This window comes from Delphinapterus leucas, chromosome 10 (genome assembly GCF_059928025.1).
Source record: "Delphinapterus leucas isolate spDelLeu-1000000601 "Yukka" chromosome 10, BTC_Dleu_Yukka2, whole genome shotgun sequence".
Taxonomy (NCBI): Eukaryota; Metazoa; Chordata; class Mammalia; order Artiodactyla; family Monodontidae; genus Delphinapterus; species Delphinapterus leucas.
Window position 1 is genome coordinate 36,812,356 of NC_143138.1, and position 18,000 is coordinate 36,830,355.

The 18,000-nt window shown below is 49.4% G+C and overlaps 1 protein-coding gene across 3 annotated transcripts in view; it reads right to left on the reverse strand.

Moving 5' to 3' along the window:
* Positions 1–988: 988 nt before the first annotated feature.
* Positions 989–18,000, reverse strand: part of ZFAND3 (zinc finger AN1-type containing 3) — a 316,031-nt gene continuing 299,019 nt past the window's right edge. For all 3 annotated transcript variants that reach the window (XM_089917979.1, XM_022581805.3, XM_022581806.2), the window contains exon 6: positions 989–2,156. In XM_089917979.1, the coding sequence (XP_089774105.1) occupies positions 2,002–2,156 (155 nt within the window). In that variant the 3' untranslated portion in view covers positions 989–2,001. The remainder of the gene's footprint in view (positions 2,157–18,000) is intronic.

Below are 18,000 nucleotides of genomic sequence, written 5' to 3' on the forward strand. Positions count from 1 at the left end.
CAAACTTCACAGAACAGATACTGCCGGGGAACAAGCCCTCCCACCCCACCCCCAGCTCTGCCATCAGGAAGTGACCATGGGCTGCGAGCCCCGTGTGCGGCCGGGCTCCCCAGAGAGCCTGCTTCCCATCGCTGCCGCCGGGAAGCAGCAGCCGGTGGGGCCTGAGGAGGGCCGGAAGGGCGCCTGTGGCCTCTTCACGATCAGAGCTTGGTGGGGGGCCGAGGTGGGCCGCATCACTGAGGATGGCCAGGTACTGGCCAGAGGGCCGTGGCTTGGTAACAGTGGTAAACGTGGGCAGACCTGGCCCCTCTGCCCTGGGCTGCCCTAGAGCAAGACGCCGGTCTGGGTCCTGAAGCAAGAATTAAGGCTGGAGATTTTGCAGCGGATTCCACTCTGGTGGGGGTGGGGTGGGAGAGGAGTCGGGGAAGAGCGTGATTTCCTATTTCAATATTTCGGACCAAAAACATTTGTAGTTGCAGGTATTAACTGTTAATTTGCAGACAGAGTTGAGCAAACACTTGCTGTGGTATAAAAGGGTAAGTTGCTGGGTTAAACTATTCCAGTAGCCTGTGTGCGGGCAGATCCAAACTGCCTCTGCAGGAGCCTCCGACCCTCACCGGCCTGGATCAGATGGGGCTCTGGGGCCATTCACCCCTGCTCAGGCTTTCAAGGGCATCTTTCTCCTGTCTACCCACCCCCCACACCTGATCGGTGATGACTTCCTAACACTGGCAAACAGGCCCATCTCCACCCACCCCCACTGGGCCTGAGCTCCTGCCTCCACTCAACTCCTCTCTGAAGAGAAACACGCTGAGAAATAGGCCCTCCCCGCACCTGCCTGAGCGAGTATCTCTCTCAAGCTGGGCCATGGCCACGAACCTCTGTCCCTGTGACATATGCTGTCCCCCCCCTTACTAAACTTGCTATGTGGTAGAAGTGGATTGGTTGCCCTTGGACTGTGGGGCTGCACAGACATGAGAGGCGAGGCCGCACAGACATGAGAGGCGAGGCCAAGGCATCGTCCCTTGGCCTTGGAGGGGCTGAGTAGGCTCCTGCTGGAAGGGACGGAGCTGCAGGCAGCTCCCAGCTCTTCTATTGATTCCTGCTGGCTATGAAACATCTTTTTAAAAAACTTCCAATCTAGAAATCTAGCTGCAGAGGCCAGTTTGGAGGCCACAGCTGCGGTGCTGCAATTAGCCTTATTTGATCCACTGCCAGATCCCTGCACTCGGCAAACGGCGAACCAGGGCCCGTGGGGTCAGGGCGCGCCCGCGGGCGCTTCTCGTGACCAAGGGTCCTGTGTAGAAAAGGTGGTTCTCATTCGCGGACTAGGCTTGAGTGGAGCTGATTTTCAAAGTGAGGTTACTGTTTCTCTTCTCGTGTGATGAGAGAGTTTTTTCATAGCAAGTCAGGTAAATTTTCTTAACCTGTCCCCACCCCCATTTCCTGCTCAGTGGGAGAGCGAGGCCACCACCCAGCCCAGCCACGGGGCCAATCTCAGCAGCCTCCCGTGGCCCGGGCATGCGTGGCCATCAGGTATCCTGGCTATTGGGACTAAGGATAGTGAAGAGGTGAAGGCCGAACACTAACCAGAGCTTCCGGCAAAGCCATGTGCGTCGTGGGGACTTGAACACCAGCTTCTCCTCCTCTATTGACTCAGAGTCTCCGTCTGGAACACTTTCCACTTAAGGCTTTTTGTAAGTTTGACTCCAGCAGTGACAGGTATGTGTTGTTTTAAATCCACTAGCCATGCTCAAAAAAAAATATTCTTCATGTTTTAATTTTATACAATGGCTAGCAGGCACCTTAGTAACCAGCCAGAAATCAATTTCAACCACCATCAACCCCTAAACTACAGTACCAGGATGGCTGGCTAAGGAAAGGAAACGGACTGGCTGTAGTCTGACGCGTGCCCAGTACAAGGTGTCTGGCTGACTTTGTCCTAAATAAGGCTAACATTAGTGAACTAAGAACAGCGTCACGTAGCGGCCAAGCCGGCCTTCAGGAGCACCCTTCCCCAATGCGCTGGCAAGAGCGCCCCACTTTCCGGTCCAGTTTCACCATTTTCATGATGGCTTCCTCTCGGCCACGGCCCATGTGGTCAAACGTACAGTCATGCTGCTCAGGGAGGCGATGCAACATACAGAACACGTAACCTGCAGCAGTGGGGGAAGCAGAGAAGACAGACCATTAGGGTGGCCTCCACGTGCACAGAGCCCAGCTCTCCCTCAGGTCCAGAGAGCAGGAGGGCCGTCCAGTGAGTGGACAATGGTTGCAGCAGGGGCTCCGGCTGCCGAAGAGCCTATTACAATATCCCCACTCTAACAAGACAGCCAGCACTTTCACGCAAGTCCAACGACATCCTCAGAACGTCCAAGGGGCACATCTGCCTTCAATGCTGTTCCTGCCTGGACCCTGAGGGTGGAACCCCAATGTGACTCTGCAGCGCCTGCCTCAGAAATGAGTGGGCTCTTGAGCCCCTTCCCTCCCAGCCCCACACAGGCGGGAGAGCCCAGAGCTGGCAGCTCAGTGCTTCCCCGGCCTGGATAAACCTCAGTTATCTACCACAAGACTCGCACTGCTTCTAGGAGACCGGGGCGGGGGGCCAGAAATCATTATGGGGACAGTGGGTGTGATCAAACCAAAGCTCACACATGAATGGGGGCTCTCAGAGGAAAATGGGTTACTTCAAGCACTGGACAAGGTATTACATTTAAAGAGAGGAAAGAACAGAAATGTCGAGCTCCGACTGGCATCTTAATGGAGCTTGATGCTTCCAACCTCACCTGGTGGGCAGGAGGTGAGGCCCACACACTCGGGCCTCCTGGGAGCACAACGCTGGAGAACAAAGAGTTGAGGAGAGGCCGGCAGAGCAGGTAGAGGCACAGATGAAACCCCTCTGGTAGCAAACAATGAGAGGAGGCCCTCAGGGTGTCAGCAGAGAGGCTCAGAGGACAAAGGGAACACAGTTGTGTCAGGAAGGATGTGGCCCATTCTCCCCTTCTGGTCAAATTCTAGGAGTGCTGATGGGGGTGTGGACGTGTGACAGCGACAGTCACCCGATGTTCCCTGGGTCTGTCTGGCCCTTTCTTTCAGGGGAGGGGGCGTGAGATCTGGGCTGGCTCCTCCCCATCACGTCATCCCAACAGTTGCATCTGGTCATACCTCCAGGTCCCACGGGCCTAGACCAGGTCCACAGGACTGACCTGCAGTGAGCTGGAATCCTTTCCTAAACCACCTCTCCCTGCACACTTGGGGCAGGCATCCCAGAGCAGCACCCCCGGGCCAATGCTCTCCTCACTTATTCTCCAAGCAAACATCATCCCTTCTCAGAGATTTCTCTCTTTTAAGCCCAGACCCCAGCAGCCAGAGTGAATGGACAGCCACCACTTGCAAACTGTGATTCGTCCCTCTCCCCATCCTCAATTCTTTTCAGAGAAGAGGGGTGGAGGCAGTGATTTTAGAAGGATATTAGAAGTTGAAGCAAAGACTGGCCATGATGGACAATGATTTCAAAAGCCCTAACTTTTAAGATCAACTTTACCCAGAGAATATTCCTCAGCTGACACTCACAGCCCTGCTCTGATGCCTTCAGCTCATGCTGAGTACGGACGGGTGCCCACGGCGGCCTGAGCAACCAGGCCGAGCCTGGACCCTCCATTGTACAGAAAAAAAAAACACATTATTAACTGCTTCCCAGGGAGAGCAGGGCAATATGTTTGACTCTAAATTAGGACTAGGTTTAAGGAAAGAAACAGAGATGAAATTTTTGTCTCCTGAGAAGCTGAGCTCCCACTTGGCTCAAAAGCAACGTTAAGATTAATGAGCTAGTGTGTTATATTTACTGATAAGTTCATTACTTGAAGGTATTGGATACCAGTTGTCTTTCTCCTAAAGGATTTCACAGCAGAAGCATGGATGGCCTCAATATTCATCCTGCATCTAACAAGCACAATCATCTTTTTGGAGCAAAGCCCACCTGGTCGGGGAGAACCTGCTGTCAGGTCGGAGTTTGGGGTAGGGGTACCAGCTGTGTGGCAGCAGGAAGTGTGTGGAGGCATTTCTGTCGCCAAGTCCTGACATATTTCTATACCTTCAGCATCTATGATTAGGGGTGGGAAGATCCCTGCTTCCCTTCCTTCAAGATATTGGGATGATGCAGAAGAGGGTCCCAAGGGCTCTCCTCTCCTGATGAATGGTGCTGGCTGAATAAAAGTAGCAGGAAATGGATTTACCCCTGAAATTAACTCAGCCCTGGCTCAGTCTAACACCACCCTAGTCAAAGGTAGACTGGGATGGAGGGAAGAGGCTCCAATCTTGCCCTCACTATGCCCCTGACAACTCTGCTTTAGTTTGCCTTCCGCCAACTCCTGGGGACCACCAACTCGGTGGGTGGACTTGAGAGCCCCAGGTTCTGTCTGGAAAAGGAAACAGGGCACAACAACCACAGGAACTCCTGGATGTTCTCTCTACCCACCCAAGGATTCTCCATTCAGCCAAAAACACCTTATTTCTCTACTCAAGTCCTGTGTACCTCTGTCAGACACACCTTGCTTGACACTTGCCTTTGATTTTTGAAAGGTGAAAATCACTGAACAGCAGGTAAATTTTTACCAGTTCAGCAGGGAGCAGAGCTGGTAAAAATGACAATATATGGCATTGTAATTCACTGGGGAAAAGTCTGGGGGAAATTCTGGAAGGCTAACTTCCCAAGTTGCTGCACTGAGGTTATTAGATGATATAAATTAAGCTCAATTCCCTCTCCTGTCAAGTTCACTCACCAAGTGGAAGTTACATGCTGGAACTTGTCCCAAGTGCTGAGTAGGTATTATCCACTGACAGCAGCCAATTGGCTAAATGTACTTTGGTGTCAGTAGTTGGGGTGGGCTGTTCTGGATACAGGAAAGCATTCGGGGGTGACTGGGGGGGGGTGAATCTTTATTCTCTTCTCTCGATACCCACAGACCTGTTTCCAGAAACCACTCAAGTGTCATGAACGTTCAGTTATTCTCTGAAATCTGGAGACCAAGCTGGGCATATGGAGAGAAGTGAGTTAGGCTGCTGGGGAAGCAGACGGTTCTCATTGCAGTGATGAACACAGGTTTAGAGCACAAGGGGATTTACAGCCTCAACACCTCCTCATGCCGTTTATTAGAAACCAAGTGGGGCCTTTCCAGAGTGGGTCAGCCAAGGCAGTGTCCAGAGGGAAGGAAAGCAGAAAGGACACTGAACTGGTTAGCAGAGCTGCGACAGGGGCTTTGGTATTACTACCCAGGGTATCATGAAATGCTTTCTCCCCGATTTTAAAAAGTTATATACCATTATCAGACTCACTCAGTATGTACAATGCACATCTACACCCTCCTTATGGCCCCACAGTTCAGCATCATGTAGTATTGAAAACAATCTCAATATACTTTTGCTTATGACAGCTATATGTACATCAGTGCTTTGCAGAGAGAAGCAGTAGAATAATGATTAAAAGGATGCCAACCCCCCAAAAGCGAGGAAAACACCCAAGGCAAAAGTTTTTGAAAAAAGATCAGCCTATAATACTAAATGTGGTTTGACCTCAGCCCTTTCCCCTGCCACATCACACAACTGCCGCCTGCTCCTGGGAGCCCCAGATCACTGGTTTTCCATGAAATACTGGCTAGGAGGAAGCCGCAGAGCTCCGTCAAGGCTGCGGAGCCGTTTTCAGTAAATTTCACAAAACGCTCAAGAACTTGTGTGGGTGTTTGTTTGTTTGTCAGGGCAGAAGAGCAATTTGGGATGAGCCCTTGATTAAAAGGCGAGGGTGCAGAAGAGCTGTCTAAGCACTGGGTCCCACGGCACACCTTCCAGGCCCCTCTCCACCTGCCACTGCCTGGCTCCTGACAGGCCATCCTGGGCATGGGGAGAGGAGAGGAGGCCCGACCAGCACAGTGAGACAAGCCAGCCGTCCTGCCCCCGTTCTGCAAGCTACGCAGCAACGTCTCCGGCAGCTACACCCTCATTTCGAAAAAACCCTTCAACTGAGCAGGCAGCCTCAGGGCTGGACGAAGAGGCCTGCCCAGGGAGCCACAGGGGCTGAACCGCGCGGGGCTCCTCCCAGGGTGCTGTGGCTGTGGACAGCAACAGAGGGGGCAGAGCAGGCAAAAGGCAAAAAGTACAATTCAAGACCTATCTTAACCCTCTGTCCTGAAAGGGTCCCATGTGAATGAGAAACGCAGAGGCAGCTCGCTCAGGTCACCCTCACCCTGAACAGAGAGGCCGGGGGATTCCTGTGGGAGGACAAGCATTTCAGTGCAGGCCGCTCACGGTTATAAACAAGCACACCTGGTCTCAGCCCTCCTGGTGTAGAGCCACAGGCCACATAGACCTGAAGATGCTCGACACCTTAAATCTCTAAAAACACATTCCCGGCAGAAAATGGATCCAAGGTTCACTCTTCCAAGACTCACTCTTCCAAGACTCATAAAGGTCTGACATGCAGGTTTCTAAAAATGCTCATCTGGTGGGAACCAAACTTCAGCTTTTAAAGCTAACATCTAAAAGTCATCCATTTCATTCAGACGCCCTCATCCATAGCTAAATCTCACCTCTGCTCACACAGAGACGGGTGTGGGTATTTTGAGACTATACACCAGGATTGAGAACAGTCTGACAAATGCCATCATTAAGCAAAGATGATATAACTAACACTCAGTACCTGACTATAAGTGCTATAAGGTTGTAACAGTATTTCCTGTTTCACTTGTTGACAAAAATCATTGACAATCACTGCCCAAGAGGAACACCCAGGGCCTGAGGAGAAAGGGTCACTACCTCTCAGCCGTGCTGGCAGGCAGGGGCCCTGAGGGCAGCTGAACCAGATAATTGGCCTCATCGGCCAGTCCCCTTTCCCCCGACTCCGACTCTCCCCCCCACCCCATCCTCAGGCACCACTGTGGTGTTGGGGGTGAGGAAGGTGTGTGGAGGAGGAGCTGGAGCACTGAGGGCGGAGCCAACCTGTCACCCCGCAGGCAGTACAGCCCCTACCCTTGGCTGAGGCCCCGGATCCCCAGGCCACTGCTTCCCTCTGAACCTTAAGAACTGAGCAGGGGTTGGAACTGTCTTTTTCCCATGGAATTTCCTAAAGGAGACAAAGAAAGCGATGCCAGAATTCACAAAGTCTGAACCCTTGACATTTTTATTCAATCCCTGCCAGACAGAAATGTTGCTTATTGGCTTTATCTTGGAGTAAAAAGCACCATTTAAAAGTTGACAAAACTGGGCAGCTCTGGATACTTGTGGACTTTAATTAATTAAACATTTGTTTTCCTACAGATCCCCCCCCCACTCGGGGGCTCTCCCAAAGTGGCCATTTTCAGTGACGCCTCAGACCAGGGTGGGCCTCGGCTCCAGCTGCTCCGGTGTTTTCACCTCACTCACAAGAAATGTTTTACACTTTCTTGCTCATTTGAATTTCAGATCGTCAGAGGTTCAAGCAGAACCTAAAAATACTGACAAGCCTTGTGGACCGAGGCACTGTAAAATGATCTCCAGGTGTGCAGCCTCAGGCGGCGCCATGCGTGTACGCGCTATCCAGACTGACACGTCTGTTCCCGGTGCCTGCCCACCAGCAACAAGCCCCAGGCAGATGTGTCCAGGGAGGAGGTAAATCAGAGAATGCACCTTGATATTTTTATCCAAACAGCAAACAGAGCCCACCCAAGGCCTCCTAAAGCTCCCTGAGAAACCTAGGTAACAGAGCCTCCAAATCTCAGGTCAATAGGTACCATTTGCTATCTGAAGTGTCTACTTCAAACATAAACAACAAATATACCTGACTCGTGTCTGAAATAACCAGGCAAGCGCATTAGAAGAAAAGAATCACATTTCTCCAACAACAAAAAAGTTTCTTAAAACTCAGGACAGCTAACTGACCTCACAGCTAATTTTAAGTACATGTTAGGAACAGCAGGTGGGTACAGGAAAGCCTGTTGGAAAGCATTAACCATTTATACTCCCACCAGCAGCAATCCCTGGATTACACCATGTCTGCTGACCCAATCAATGCCCAAGGCAGAATTTGTAGCACAGAAATGCATTAAAGGATCTTAATGCATTTTATTTCATCAGGCCCATGGTACAGGCAAAGCAGCCACAGGTGTTTCGGGAATGGAACGCGTCTGTTTTACATTCTCCTCCATCCCTGACTTTGCATGGAGGAGGGAAAAGCAATCACACTCCAAGAAAAAGAACTGGATCGTGGCTCACTGAGTTAGCTCACACAGTGCTCGGCTGGGCTGGGGGAGAGAAAGGGTAGATGGACAGAGTCAGCTGCCCAAGGAGCTGGAACCAAAGCCACAGTGAACCACCAGGCAGGCATCAGCCTCTTTTCCAAGGGGAAGGGGAACACGCAATTTAGAAGAGCCCAGTGTACTCAACAATTTAGTAAAACCACAGAACAACCACGACAGCTCTAAAACAGAAGCAATCATTTTCCCCAAATCAATTAAAACATCAGTTAGATACAAGCTAAACACTACAACAAAGAGCACTGTGACAGAAGGCAAAGATACACAAGCCCACGCAAAGAGCACTCGCGAAGGCCCTGGGAGCAGCCGGTGGTGAAGGGGAGCCGCGCTGTCACGGCCCAGCTTAATGAAGCTCCCGACACGGTGTGTGCACAAGTATAGAAAAATCCACCATTCTTGGTGTCCTTTATTGCCATCTCTTCAGGCCGCTTCATTCTTGCAAAAACTCTGACCTCCTTCCTTTCGTCCGTGGGGAATGTTCGCCCTGTCCCAGGAACATCTCCTTCTACCACCCGACGTCCAGAGAACAAGTCTTCCACCCTTCATTCCTGCCTCCACCCAGGAAAAGCCTACCCTATTTTTACCACAGGGTGTGTGTGGGAGGTAGGGGTGGGCCGGGCCTGGGGTCCAGGTGCCCGCACCAGGAAGGAAACTGTGCCCTCAGCTTTGACCTGAGAACCCTCCCCCAGCAAGCTCTGTAACCCCTCGGTGCACGAGGAGAAGGGGGCTGGCTGCAGGCTCACGTTGTGCTAGGCTGTTTTACCTAGAGATGAACATATATTTTAAAACTGAGAGACAATGGCTCAAGGCAGCTTCTGCCACAGGAATAATGACTTGCTCTTTCAAACATTTCCTTTCAGTAGCTGAAAGCAGGCAGCCAGCGTCAGCCTCTTAGGAGCTGGGGCACATTTTAGCATCCAAAAGCCCTACAAGGTGCTTGCATTCCTGGCCTCCTCTTTCCTCTGCCCACCCCCACCTCTCTGGGGCCTCAGGAGAATAGTGAGGTACAAGCAGGAAACTTCTTTTTGGGGGGAGACCTTATCCTCCTCTCCGCAGGCTCCTGATTTGTTGGCCTTCTCTTTCAGTATTTCCTTGTCCTGTAAAAGATTATCCTCTCAGAGAGGTCTCCTAGAAAACCAACTCCAAAGCTGCAGTGGAGGCAAAACAAGGGCCAAACCCATCCTACCCAAGAGCAGCCGAGGGCAAAGCTTGGGCCCACGGGGGCAACTTAGTTAATAAAGCCAGGCTCCTCACACACGGCTCAGCAGAAAACTGGCCTGTTTCACCACCCCTGAAGGCTACACTGGCAAAAGCCAGTTCATCCAAGTCCAGAATGGCCAAGTGGCAATGCCGTCAGGGGACACCAGACTGCAGATGCCATGCGTCTCTCTAGAACAACACCTGGAAAAGAGAGGAATACTCACCCCATTTTTCTCTGCTGGCCTTTCAACAATCCACATACTGGGGTCACAGGGGAGGACAGAGATGACAGACCGGCGTTGGGAGAAACCTCTGGCTTAGTCCCACCCCTGCTGCTATGGCATGTCCCTTAGGGCAACCTCAAGTTCTCTTTCTGGATAATTCAGTGAGGATCTTGTGCTCTGGAGCCCAAGTACTGGATTCGTGTTCCAGCTGCACTGCTTTGACAGTTGTGTGCTGCTAGTAAGCCATTTAGCCTTTCAGACCTTCAGGTGTGTCTCCTATAAACGGGGTTGTTACGGGCACTAAAGACTAGAGCAGCTGAAGCTTCGACTCAAGGAAGGTTGGCTGTTACCAGGATAGCTCTTCCAGCTGTTGTTGCCCTTCACACCTTACATAGTACAACTCACTCAGCTGGTTTCAGGGCTGGATGCCCCCTCCTCCCCTGCTCCTTCCCCCTACTCACATGGCTTTCTTTCTGCTACACAGCATTTTACACAAAGAAAATTTCTTTACACAAAGAAAATCCACCTTCCAATGCAGGGGATGCAGGTTCAATCCCTGGTGGGGAAACTAAGATCCCACATGCTGTGGGGCAACTAAGCCCGTGTGCTGCAACTACTTAGCTCACGCGCCTCAAGGAGCCCACGTACCATAAACTACAGAACCCATGTACCCTGGAGCGTGCGGCCACAGCTTGAGAGAGAAAACCCACAAGCCACAACTAGAGAGATGCCTATGCGCCACAACAAAAGATCCTGCATGCCACAACTAAGACCTGACACAGCCAAAGAAAAAGAGAGAGGAGGGAGGGAGGGAGGGAGGGAGGGAGGGAGGGAAAGAAGGAAGTAAATTTTTAAATGTATAAAAAATAAAAGAATATTTACTGCTGGTAACTGTGCCCTCGCCCCCTTTCCTGGAGAGGACCACCACCACACAGTTTACTTCCAACCACCTGGGTGAACAGGGTACAGCGAACGCAGTGTAAAGATGATTACTGTCTGGCTCTGGCTTTGGATGTATTTTTTAAATTTTTTTGCAGTAGCAAGTTTACTTTCCTAATTATGCTTTTCTATTGCTGTTATTAATATGAGCCTGTATTTGCTGAGCTCACTCTGAGAGGCAACCCAGAAATGTCCAAGATGGCATTAGATGCTTTCTTGGAATTAAAACTTTGCTGTAACTCATGATCACAAATGTGCCGAGTACAGATAATGAAGAACTGAACGTAAACACACAGGTTCCCACTGACATTCGTTTCCTATTCTACCCTAGTATTTTGGTCAATTACTCCAGATTCCAAGGAAAATTAATCCTGGGGTAGCAGTTCAGTTCAAGGGAAGAGCAATTTAATTGATGCAAGAGAATTAACACAAAGCTGGCCCTTTAATCTGTGCGTCTGGAACTTTCCCCCTTCCTGGTCAATCTGTAACCGAGGTGCACAGCTCTAAAGAACACATGTCATCACATGTATTAATCACAAGGATGCACAAGCTCCATCACGTGCGACTCGGAGCTTCTGTCTCCCACTGGACAGCAACAGCCTGTTGCTGCACAGCGGGTGTCCTCACAATGATCCAGGGAGGAAGAGGCCCGCTCCTGAGCTCCCTGAGGAGCAAATGGGCTGTCACTAGTTAAGCCTCCTTGACCCACAGCAAATGTCTTCAACGGCCACAGCCACCGCCTGCCACCTCCCACTCTACGGCGTAAGAACAACCCATCTCCTGCATTACAAGCAGTATCTTGACCGATACCTAACAGAAAATTTGGCTTGAGAAAATCATCTGACACCTGCATGAACACTTCCCCCAGCTCCCCCGCAGCCCCGGAGGACTTTTCTGGAGGACTCATTGGAATAACTACAGCAGGCCTGGCTGGCTGCTGCGGAAGAGAGCCACTGGGGGAGATCCCCACAGGCCAGGGTCACCTGTCTCCCAGGTATCCACCAGGTACTGTACATTTTACATGTACAGCAGTTGGTGAGGTACCCAAAGCAAAGAGGGGCACTTCTTGTCGTACCCTCTGTCCAACCATGTCCCAGGCACTGGGGTAGAAAATAAACTAGACAGTTCGGTGGCCCAAACTCTCAACTCCACAGGGGACAACAGAGAAAGAGAACATCTTTCAAATCACAGGAGGAAATAAGCAGCAGCCCCTCCCAAGCTCACACTACCCCATGAGTCAATGCCGGGATTCTCCAACACCACCACACCTCAACTTCTGCTCTCTTCCCTTTTCTTTTTTGGGCCTCAGTAACTATGGTTGCCTTAACTCCTGATCTGACAGCAGAGGGTGTTTTCTGGACTGCAGGCTTGAGGGCAGGTCAAGTTTGGTGATGTTGAGTACCCACACCAAGCAGCCTCTATATGCTGCTGCCCTCACCTCTCTGCAAAGCCTGCAGTAAATGCCTTCATTCCCTACTGGGTTCTGCCTAACTCCGAACAGGGATGGGAATAACATCTTAACAAATAAGGAGACGTGGAAAGGTGAGAAATTTCCTAGACAAGCCAGCTGATCCAATTACTTTAGGCACTTCTCCAATAAATTATAGGGCGGACTCACTTACCCTTTTCAGTTTGTGGCCTCTGAACTCTGCTCCAATATCTCACGGTCAGTCTTGACCACCCACATCTGCAGTGTGACAGCTCCTCTCCCACCAGCTAGGAGAGCACCAGCTCTCAGCACTTCCTCCCTGCCTCACCAGCACTTGTTTCTTTTCAGTCTCTGGGTCTCATGCCCTTCGTGGGTCCGTCCCAGGGACCCAGCCCCCTGGCAGGGTGACTTGGAGTCTCAGAGGCTGAACAGTTCTAGCAACACCAGACACTGTGTGAGAGCCAACAACCCTCCACCACTGTGCCTGGGGCTCTGGCTAGTGGGCGGCCTTCTCCATATCTGCCTTCCAAAAGACAGCAGCACCCCGCCCCCCAAATGCAAGTTCTCTTTTGGTAACGCTGGCTACAAAGTCAACCAACACTGCACAGCTGTGCTGCTATCTGCCACAGTCTTATTCAGGCTCATTTCCGACAACAAAGCAGCAAAACTTGAAGCGGCAAGGCTTTTCCTGGAGTCTGCATCTTCAGGGGCCAAGAGGTGAGGAGTAAGGACTATCATGTGATCTTGTCAGAACCTCAGTCTGCTTAGCTAAAAGCACCTTCCAGAAGCAAAAACAAACTTCACTGATATTGATCTCTTCAGAGGAAAGGTCCTATAGAAATCTCACCTAATAAATAAAGGATTCAAGCTCCAGTGTTGGGCTGTCAGTCCAGGAAGGGAAAGAAGCTATCAGACTCAAGGAGTCAAGAGTATTTATTGGTCATCTGTGCACTGTTTACAGAGCTCTATTCTAGGGGCTGGGTGGAGGAGAGGGGGAAAAAAGAAGTCACTAGTTCCCGGCTTTTAAGACAGCTGGAGACGCACAGAGAAGAAAATGCTGAAGGACACAAGAAGCAAAGCAAGAAATCAACTGCAAATAAAATCAATACAATCCAGCTATGTGTAATAAATCGGGGGCACTGAGGAGAGGTCAACTGCATAAGGTATCCTGGAGGAGGTAAGTTTTCAAGGAAAATGAGGACATGAATTCGCACTCAGGAGAAAATGGAACAAACACGTCAATGAGAATTAAGTGCCACTGTGTCTCTCATTATCCAGGCGCAGTGGGGGACAAAAAAGGGGCAATGCCATGGACCCTGTCCTCCAGAAGCATCGCATCTAGATGGAGCAACAAGTGGCACACGGAACAGTGGTTCCCAGACAGGAGGTCGCATAAATTGTTACCAATGAATGTTTCCTTGAGATGGGGAAGTGCTCAAGGAACTGCTAAGAACTATACAGCTGAAAATAGAGACAACTCATGCTGCAGTCATACCCTCACTGTTTAGGGCACCCCATGGGCCAGTGTGGGAACATGAAAAAGTGGTGAGATTCTGGCAGCTCAACAGACCTGGGTTCAAGTGCTCCCTAATATTTCTGAGTTACTTAACTTCAAAGCTTGAGTTTTCACCTCTGTAAAAAGGGAGTACCGTCTCTCCAACCATGCTTTCGTAAGAGTCAAATGATATAACACAGTTGCAGGCATCCAGCACATAGCTGGTGCTCAATAAAGCTGTTCTTCAAAGATTATTGTTTTTGTTTCTTATGAATGTATTTTATTTATTTATTTTTTGGCTGCGTTGGGTCTTCATTGCTGCGCGGCTTTCTCTACTTGCGGTGAGCAGGGGCTACTCTTCGTTGCAGTGTGCGGCTTCTCTTTGCAGTGGCTTCTGTTGTTGCAGAGCACAGGCTCTAGGCGCGTGGGCTTCAGTAGTTGCAGCACGTGGGCTCAGTAGTTGTGGCTCACGGGCTCTAGAGTGCAGGCTCAGTAGTTGTGGCACATAGGCTTAGTTGCTCTGAGGCACGTGGGATCTTCCCAGACCAGGGCTCAAACCCTTGTCCCCTGCAGTGGCAGGTGGATTCTTAACCATTGCGCCACCAGAGAAGCCCTGAAGCTGTTCTTCTTCCTTCACCCAGAGGATCACAACTGCAGTGGTACAGGGTTCACCCATTCACTCATTCAGGCAACACTGCACACCAGGTACTATATATCAGGGGCGGAGAGCTACTAAAGAACACAATATGGTCCCTGTCCTCCAGTGCTTATGGTCTGGGAGGAAGTACAGACATGCAGTCAATCTCAGTATGTTCTGAGAACTACAGCAACAGAGGCCAACCATGGACTCCACAGAGGACTTTTGAGCAGTCCCACAAGGAGATCAGCAGGTGAAAGGTTTTATTAAAAAGACTCTCATATTTTGTGACGGCCTCTGATGAGGAAAACTATGGGGGCAAGCACTGAGCCCAGTCTGGCATTCCTGTACCCCACCCTGCCCTTGATGTCCCCACACGATTCTTCAGTCCCTATGAATGAACTTGCTACTGGAAGGAACTGGGGTGCTGGAAAGCCAAAGCCACTCTGTTCAAATATCTGAAGGGAAGCCTTGCAGGAGAGGAAGATGATTTGTGACAGGTCTCTCCAAAGGGCAGAGTGAGGAGGAATGAGGACATGTCATGTACGGAGGCTGGTTTTAGTTCAACGGAGGAAGCACCCAGTCAGTCTAAGCTGCCTGCAACAAGACAGGCCTCACTCCCTGCAGGCTGGAGATGTACATGGTGGCTGGGTTACCTGCCAGGGCAGGGCAATGCTGATGTAGTTTCTGCAGCATTAGTTCAGGGAGTTGGACTGGCACCAGATGGATAACTTCTAAGTCCCTTAAGTGCTTGGACTCTGTGTCAGAGAGTGATAGGTTTGTTAGGCAGGAGTGAGAGACTGGTGTGGTTATACACAGTAGGTCTGTGACCTGTAGTTTCTGTGAGCCCCAAAGAGCCCATCTTATTCATGTGCAAGATGAATCACCAGTTTTATTTAGGCAAATACGCCCATCCCCAAAGTTGAGTATTTAATTAAACCAAAAGCAAATAATTTTAATCAGACCAAGCAAGCAATGCTGCTCTTATAACAGACCTGTCTCGCCTGATATTTCCCCCTCTACCAATAAAAATTCAAGGCAGATAGAAGTATGTAAAAATAAATAATGTTAAGGTTTTCTCTCCAAACCTTATTCCTTAAGTCAATTATTCCATTGGGAAACCCTCAGGTTGTACATGTACGCCGGCATCAAGAATTTCCATGGAGGGCTTCCCTGGTGGCGCAGTGATTGGGAGTCTGCCTGCCAATGCAGGGGACACGGGTTCGAGCCCTGGTCCAGGAAGATCCCACATGCCGCAGAACAACTAAGCCCGTGCGCCACAACTACCGAGCCTGCACGTCTAAAGCCTGTGCTCCACAACAGGAGAGGCCACGACAATGAGAAGCCTGCGCACCGCGATGAAGAGTGGCCCCCGCTCACCGCAACTAGAGAAAGCCCACGCGCAGAAACGAAGACCCAACACAGCCAAAAATAAATAAATAAATTTTTTTTTTAAAAAAGAAGAATTTCCATGGAGACTGGGCCAGATATTCTCCCATTCACCTGCTTAGGCCTGCCTTCAAACACTACCACAAAAGGACGTTCCCCTAAAGAAAACCAGCAGGCTCACCATAACACCACATTTCATTGACTTCTAATTTTTTCTTGTATGTTATTACAAGAAATAATAACAGATGGGGTACCTACTATAGGCCACATAACTCTAACAGGGGCAGTGGGAAGCTACAGAACAACACATGGTCCTGCTCTCTGAGTATTTTAGAATCTAGCAGGAGAGAGGAGACCAGTGGAGGAAGGCATGTGTTAAACACTCAGAAGATGTAAATCTCTGATTGAAAGAGAATGGAGTTGCCTAGATCTGACATAAAACCTCTGACGTGCATGACCTCATTGGAAATTTCTATTAACTATTTTGTCTTAAATTACCTTTACATTTCCTATGAAGAAATGAGCTACTAAGTGTATAGGCAGTATATCAAACTTTGGGGTACACTAGAATTGCCTGAGCAACTGCATTTCTGCTTTCCAAAGACGCATCCCCACCTACTCAGGGACTCTGAAGTGCTGGTCTGAGGCCCGCACTTTTTAAGAAGTTCTACTCAAGGGCTTCCCTGGTGGCGCAGTGGTTGAGAGTCCGCCTGCCGATGCAGGGGACACGGGTTCGTGCCCCGGTCCGGGAAGATCCCACATGTTGCGGAGCGGCTGGGCCCGTGAGCCATGGCCGCTGAGCCTGTGCGTCTGGAGCCTGTGCTCCGCAACGGGAGAGGCCACAACAGTGAGAGGCCCGCGTACCTCAAAAAAAAAAAAAAAAAAAAAAAAGAAGTTCTACTCAAGAGGGAGTCACATAAGAATATAGTATGATGACAGAGAGTGTTTACTAGCAGATTATCTGCATACAATGTTCTAAACACAAATTAGTTTTAACTACACACACAAAAGGCACAAGAAAGGACATTTCTTTAGCAACACCTTTGTGAACAATTTGATATCAATTCTGAAAGAAATAATATTTTAATCCTGTTATTTTGACTAAATACTATTTTTACCACAACTGGTCTAATTTGGTGACATTTTGCTGTGAAGGGTCCATATAAGAGTCCCAAGTCCTGAACAAGGTTCTGGAGGCTGAACTAAGAGGAGGTTAAGAGAGTCAGGTGTATTAATCTGGAGGAAAGACCAAGAAATCTTCTGGGTACTTCAGAGGAGATAAGAACAGAAGTCCCCCAGGGACGGCCAAGAATATGTGACAAGAAGCTGTAGTCAGTGGGGGCTGAAAGCTATGCTGGAGGGAGGGAGAGTGGGCTCTGCTATGAGCAGTTATGTTGGTCAGAAACTCTTCAGCAGTCCTTGAGTTTCAGATCAAAGCCTGCGTGAAATACCAACATTTAGCACACAGGTGTGATATGAGGCTAGTGGCAACTTTTCTGGCCTTAGTTTCCTCGTTTACAACAAACAAACAAACAAAAAAATGGGGGAGGAGGCGTTGGACTAAATGATTGCTAAGGCTTCCTCTCATCTTGGTGGCATGTGATTCTATTACCTATCTACCCACAATTTTTTTGTGATTTTGTATTGTAGTAATAAAAGCATTTAATTCAAACAAAGCATTTCTCAGTGTGGTTTGCTTTCATTATCTCAAGTGAGAATAATCCAGAACGGCATCTTGGGTTATAAATCTGTTACGATTTTGGTTTTGAAAAAAGAGGAGCGCCCTCAGGTCACAGGCTTTCCCCACTATGGCTGGACGGACACATTATGACTCTGAACAAAGGGCGTGCGTTTCAACTGTAAGCATGGGACAGGAGAAGTCTTCAAAACACGCCTTTCTTCACCTTTTTTAGGTCACATCGTAGCTCACCATGAGCTGTATCAGCTGTTTTGGGAGAATGTATGTGAACATTTCCTATGTTTTCCTACAATGTATTCCCCAGGTAACAACTATTAAACTTTGTCAGGATGGAGAAGAGCTATGCAAAATCTACAGCTAAATCAGACATAAATGGTAAAAAACTGAATGCTTTCTATGTAAGATCAAAGAAAAGGCAAGGAAGTTCATGCTCAACACTTCTATTCAACATCATGCGAGAGGTCCTAGCCAGTGCAATAACACAAAAACAGAAGTAACAGGCATACAGATTGGAAAGGGGTAAAACTGCCCTTATTTGCAGATGGCATGATCATGGATACAGAAAACCCTAAGGGAATCAAGTGAATTTAGTAAGGCTGCTAAATTTATCTTTAGTAAGATAAATTTACTTTTTATCTTTAGTAAGATAAAAGATCATATACAAAAACCGGCTGCACTTCAAAGTGGCAGCAAAGAACGATCTGAA